The sequence below is a fragment of the Onychostruthus taczanowskii genome, unplaced genomic scaffold, assembly GCF_017590055.1.
Source record: "Onychostruthus taczanowskii isolate IOZ18803 unplaced genomic scaffold, ASM1759005v1 scaffold10, whole genome shotgun sequence".
NCBI classification, from domain to species: Eukaryota; Metazoa; Chordata; class Aves; order Passeriformes; family Passeridae; genus Onychostruthus; species Onychostruthus taczanowskii.
The window spans coordinates 17106846-17113286 of NW_024496526.1; the positions used below are offsets into that span (position 1 = coordinate 17106846).

General features: G+C 51.8%; 1 protein-coding gene across 1 annotated transcript in view; it reads left to right on the plus strand.

The window, feature by feature from the left end:
• KCNJ3 (potassium inwardly rectifying channel subfamily J member 3) overlaps nt 1-5349 on the plus strand; it is a 30599-nt gene extending 25250 nt beyond the window's left edge. The window contains exon 3 of the mRNA XM_041409382.1: nt 4063-5349. Within this exon, the coding sequence (XP_041265316.1) occupies nt 4063-4649 (587 nt within the window). The 3' untranslated portion in view covers nt 4650-5349. The remainder of the gene's footprint in view (nt 1-4062) is intronic.
• The last annotated feature ends 1092 nt before the right edge of the window (nt 5350-6441 follow it).

Consider the following 6441-nt stretch of genomic DNA (forward strand, 5'->3'; position numbering starts at 1 on the left):
TAGGACACAGAGATGCCCTTTTTGTGGCTGTTGGGACCCCGTGCTGCTGAGTCGCTGCAATTCCCAATTAATTCCCTCTTTCCCACTGGCAAAGGTGAACTTTTCCCCATTGGGAATTGTCCCTGTGTCCAGCAAACTGCATTCCAACAGCTGAAGGTGACACTTCTGGCATTCCTTTGGAGAGGGAGAGAGCCAGGGAATCTTTGGGTTCCAGAATTGCTTCTGAGGCCTCTCCCAGGGCAGGGGGGGCTGTTAAAAGCTGATTAATGATCCGTGATTTCCCAGGCAGCGGCCAGCCTCGGGAATCAAATGGGATAAAAAACAGGGCTGGCATTCTTTTCAAGGCAATTTGTGACGAGCTCTAGAAAACAGCCGGCTCCATCTGGGCCCTTTGGAAATTTGGAAGTAATTGGAGGATTATTAGAGGTTGGAATTAGTCAAAGTGTTTATTTATGGCTTTTTTTTTTTTTTTGGCCTCCATCTGCCCCCTCATTAATCTGGGAATGCAGCTCTGAGCTGGGCTGACAGAGAGTCACAGAGTCATGGAATGGCTTGGATTGGAAGGGAGATTAAGGATCATCCTTAATTGGATGGTTGGGACACCTTCCACCACCCCAGGTTGATCCAAGTGGCCTTGGACACTTTTAGGGATGGGGCAGCCCCAGCTCCTCTGGGTTCCCCATATGCACACAAAGCATTCCCTGGATTTGAAGCGATGGAGAGGGGTTTTACTGGATATTTTGGGGGATTTCTGCTGGAACTGGTGTACCTGCTCAGGTGGGATTTGTGTGCAGGCAGAGCTTTGCTGGTTCCCAGCTCCTGGAGCCCTCGGTGAGGGGGGCTGAGCTGGGAGCAGGGAACAAAACGTTCCAAAGCCTTCTCCTTTGACAAACGGCTGCTTAATTCCATAATAAACAATTCCACTGCAGGCAGCTTGTTTGCTCCCAAGCTGGAGCTGGGAATTTATCCTGCAAATGGATATTAATTGTGGGGAGGACTCGGGAAGGTGGGAGCAGGCCCTTGATGGGCGTGGAGGCTGCGGGTCCTGCTGGGGGGAACAGCTCAGAAAATGAAAACCCTGCTGTGCCAACAGCAGGAATGGCAAGCTGGGAGCCAGGAGAAGGGATATCCATGAGCAAAATTCATGGAAAATAATCCTGGGGTGGTTATCAGAAGGGCTGGCAGAGGTGGGGAGCATGCAACTGATCCTGCTCTTTCTGGGATGGTTTTTAAGATCCCTTCCCACCCAATCCATCGTGGGGTTCTGTTGTTGCTGGAATACAAGTGTGGAACAGCAGAACAACACCGAGAGCTCAGAGCTGGGGCTGAGGCGTTGCTGGGAGAACGGAGCACAAAGGAAAAGCTGGAAAACGCAGCAGAGCTGGAAGAAAAGCTGGGAGTTCATTTCTCGTCCTGACCTCTCAGCTCTGTCTGTTGGCTGACACGTATTCCCAAGAATGTTGGGAATATTGGCTGCTGCTCTTCACCCTGAGAGGCTCTTAAATAATTTGTGCCCTTGGCTTTGTTGGGAAGGAGATAAATGGATCTGAAAGACAAATGATATTCCTGCAAATATTTTCCAGTGAGCTGATGTGGGAATGAGACAGAATGTGTGGCTGATTTTCCCAAGATTCTGCTGATGCATTTATCCATGGTAATAGTGGGTACAGAATTCCTCCTTGGAAAGCCTGCTGGGAGAGGCAGGACCATGGGGCAGCAGGTGGAAATAGCCCTTGGGACATTGCCATGGCATTGCCTGGAATGGGGATGCACATGGGACAGGGCATGGGAATGCCAGTGCAGGTGAGGATGGGGACTGGGATTTGAATTTGAATGGGAATTTGGATGGGGATGGGAATACAGGTGGATCTGGGTCTGGAGATGTGGATGCAGAAGGGGATGGGAATGCGGGTGTGGATGGAGACACAGAAGGGGATGGGGATGGGAATGCTGACAGGGACGTAGATGCACACTGGGATGGGAATTTGAATGGGAATGGGAATGTGGATGGATCTGTGTCTGGAGATGTGGATGGGATGGGAATGCTGACAGGGATGGGAATGCAGACGTGGATATGGAAATAGGTGTGAATGGGAATTGGGATGGGGATGCAGACGGGTCTGGAGATGCAGATGTGGATGGGGATGCAGATGTGGATGGGGATGCAGATGTGGATGGGGATGCAGATGTGGATGGGGATGCAGATGTGGATGGGGATGCAGAAGGGGATGGGGATGCAGATGTGGATGGGGATGCAGATGTGGATGGGGATGCAGAAGGGGATGGGGATGCAGATGGGTCTGGAGATGCAGATGTGGATGGGGATGCAGATGTGGATGGGGATGCAGATGTGGATGGGGATGCAGGTGTGGATGGGGATGCAGATGTGCAATCCCACGTTCAGTCCCTAAGGAGGTCCCAGTCAGAGTCAGGCTGAGGCTCACAAGGGGAAGCTCTGGGATCTGCTGATGGAGCAGCTGCAGAGCGAGGGGCACAGCTGGAAGAGGAACTCACTCAAATTGCCATTTCTCTCAGAATTGCAGGTTTTTCCTAAACCCTTTAGAAACAGGATTGCTTCCACTCCACTTCACAAACAGGAGCACCTGGGGTCTGGGTGAAAATCCCCTGGGAAGCACAAAATACATCCTGGGTGAGGCTGTGGGATGGCTCCGAGGCCTCCCTGGCAGTGGGAGCAGCATCCAGTGCTAAAAACCCTGTTCCTGGGTGAGGCTCTGGGATGGCTCCGGCTGTGCTCCTGCAGATCTGAGGCCTCCCTGGCAGTGGGAGCAGCATCCAGTGCTAAAAACCCTGGATACAGACAGAGTTTTGTCTTGTGATCAGCAGCAAAACCAGCACTGATTCCATCAGCAGTAGCATGAAGTGGGATAAACTGGAATTTTCCTGGCTGTGTGTCACGTTCCGTCCCGCTCCCCGCCGCTGCAGCCCCGCTGTTGTTTTTCCTGTGCCTTCCCAAGTTCCTTTCCTTTTCTCCTGGCTCCTGGCGAGCCAGGCAGGGGATGTGTTTGCAGAGGTGGATGGAGCTTCCTGAAATCCAAATGTCACATTTCCACTTGGCTGCGTGAGGAGCAAATGGCAGCGTAATTCTATTTGCAGATTTCTACAGAGAGTGGTTAAAAATAATAGTAATAATAATAATGATGGGGAAAAAAAAAAAAAAGCAGGATTTCTTCTGGAAGCCTCCAGCAATCCATGAACATCATCCCCCTCTGATTCCCAGGGGTCACCAAGGTGGCCAGGTCTGGTGCTTGAGGGGACTTTTCTCCGCAGTGGGAGGAAGAGGAAGGGCAGTGTTGTGCCTCTTAGTCATGGATTTTATTCCCTGTTAATCTTTTGGAGCTGGCAGCGATGGATGTGGGAGCAGATTGCTGGTGAGGCCTTCGAGGAGGAATAAATGTATTTTGTAGGGCTTGCTGATGGGTTGGAATGTGCTGATGAGGGGCTGGTTTTGTGTGCGTTCATGGATAGGAGGGAAATGTGGAATAACTGAGGAATGCTCTGGGATCTGACAAGTCCCATTTGCCCTTACAGCTCCTGCTGCTTTAGTCCCAGGTTTCTCAGGTAGCCCTGGTGTCCCTTTGGCAGCAGCAGCTTCAGAAAGTCTGTAAATGTAGGTGGGAATTTCTCAGTTCTGCCCCTTCCGCTGGTGTTGGCTCCTTTCCCCTTGGGAATGACGATTTAACAGCTGTAGAATCCTAAAATCATGGAATCCTTATGGTTGGAAAAGACCTTTAAAGTCATCAAGTCCAACCATCAGGCCACTGGCCCATGCCCCCTGGTGTCACATCCACAGGGCTTTGAAATCCCTCCAGGGATGAGGACTCCACCACTGCCTTGGACAACCCTTTCCATGAAGGAATTTTCCCTAATATCCAACAAAACCTCCAAACAAGGGCAGGCCAATGATGCTTTTTTCTTTCTTTTTTTAATTTTTTGTTAACACATTTAAACCCCTAAAATCCATTTGATGGAATTGCTGAAGGATTTCCGTGCATCCCCAATTTCCTGGGACTGCTGGAATCTTTTCCTCCCTTCTCCTTGCAGGGATGACGTGCCAAGCCAGGACATCCTACACGGAGGACGAGGTGCTCTGGGGCCATCGCTTCTTCCCGGTGATCTCCTTGGAGGAAGGGTTCTTCAAAGTGGATTATTCCCAGTTCCACGCCACGTTCGAGGTGCCCACCCCGCCCTACAGCGTGAAGGAGCAGGAGGAGATGCTCCTCATGTCCTCGCCCCTGATCCCGCCCGCCGTCAGCAACAGCAAGGAGAGGAACAACTCCGTGGAGTGCCTGGATGGGCTCGACGAGGTGGGCACAAAGCTGCCCTCAAAACTGCAGAAAATCACCGGGAGGGACGACTTCCCAAAAAAACTGCTCAGGATGAGCTCCACCACCTCGGAGAAGGCCTACAGCATGGGCGATCTGCCCATGAAACTCCAGCGCATCAGCTCGGTGCCCGGCAACTCCGAGGAGAAACTGGGCTCCAAGACCACGAAGATGATGTCGGATCCCATGAGCCAGTCGGTGGCAGAGCTGCCCCCCAAGCTGCAGAAGCTCTCGGGGGGCGGGGGCAGGATGGAGGGGAACCTCCCGCCCAAACTGCGCAAAATGAATTCCGACCGCTTCACATAACGCGGCTGGCACCGCCAGGAGGGCAGCGGGGGCTGCCGGGGGGCTCGGGGCCGCCCAGGAGCCGGGGTGGGCTCGGGGGGGCCGGGGTGGGCTCGGGGGAGCCGGGGTGGGCTCGGCGCTCCAGGAGGCGGGAGCGTCCCGCGGGATTCTGAGCGAGGGCCGCGTCCTCGGCATGTAGGACCCCAGCGCATGCAATAATCGTGTGCAATCTCTGCATCTAGTCCGTGGCATGACTCCTCTGTATTTATACTCTGTACCCCGAAAAACACGCAGAGGGGCCTTCCTGCCCCCGCATTCCCGAGGGAGTAGGGACAACACGGAGCGGGGAACTTGCAGGGTAAGCGGAACTCGAGTTGAAAGCGTTTGGGTTTTGGTTTTTTGTTTTTTTTTTTTCCCTGCCGTGGGTCATGATTTGCTCACTCAACTTGTTTGCTGCATGTGGTTTTTTTTTTTCCTCCAAGGAGGTGTTTTAGTTCACCCCTCACATCGAATCTGCTCGCCTTAAATCCACTGCTGGTTTCTAGTTTGCTTTCAGGTTGGTTTTTTTTTGGGGGGGGGAGTTGTTCCCTGTGTCAAAGCCACCAGGAAAAATACCGGGGAGAAAAAATAAATATCTGTGTTTCATCAGGCTTTGTTTAGAAAAGAAACTTGTGTTCTCTAAGCCTGGCGCAAAAAGTGATAAATAAATGACTCAAGTTCACACTTTAGGTACAATTAGTAACATTTTTATAAAATCTTTGTGATTTATATGTGGAAGAAAATCAGCAGCATGTCCTTGATTTCTCTGATTGCTGAAACAGCCAACCGTGGAAAAAGCTGAATGTGCCCGTGGTGCCAAGCAGGCTCTTCTCTTGGAAGAACTGCACCCCCAAAACTGAGCCCCAATTCCCCCAGTCCCTCTGGGCCTGGATTTCCCTGCTCCCAAGCCTCGTTCCTGGGTGGTTTTGTGGTGAAAGCCCTGTTTGTCCTTGTTCCAAGCTGCAGCTCACCCTGGGGGCTCCAGAGCGAGCCAAGCCTTGGAGGAATGTCGAAGTGCTGGGGTTGGTTGCTCTGTGGCCGTGTTTGGGTTTCCTTTCCCACCTGGATCAAGGCAGGGTGGGCTCTGTGATGAGGCCTGGAGGTTTTGGAGCACCTCCCCAAAATCCAAAGGGCTGAGGTGTCCCTGGACCCCTGGGCTGTGTTTGGCCCCTTGGAGGAGGTTTGGGATAGAGGGAGGGATGGGTGGCACTGTCAGGGGTTGGGTGGGAAAGGCACCCACCCCACCAGGAGCAGGGCTCCCAGTGCCATGCCGTGGGTGAAACCCTTGGGATCACATCCAGCTGCTCCTGGCTGTGGGCAGAGGAGCATCCCTGGATGGGCACCTCTGCCTCCTGGCCCTCCCTGCAGCCATGCCAGCCTTGCTGGGTAATTAATGACAGGGCTGATGGGTTTTGAGGAAAAAATTGGGATTTTATAGATGCTGGCATGGAACGAGGACTTGGAAGCCCAGCACTGCTGGAGCTGGCTCAGCCACCAGTGTCCCTGGAAGTGTCAACGTGTGATTGTCACTGCACTCCTGAGGATGCTGGACAAGTCCCAGAGTTCCTTCCCGTGCTTTATCCTGATCTTACTCTTATTCTTTTCTTATTCTATCCCAATTCTGTTGTTTTCCTTATTCTGGTTTGTTTCTTATTCTTATTCTTATTCTTATTCTTATTCTTATTCTTATTCTTATTCTTATTCTTATTTTCTTCCTCTTATTCTATTCTAATTCTTATTATTTCTATTCTATTCTAATTCTTTTTTCTTTATT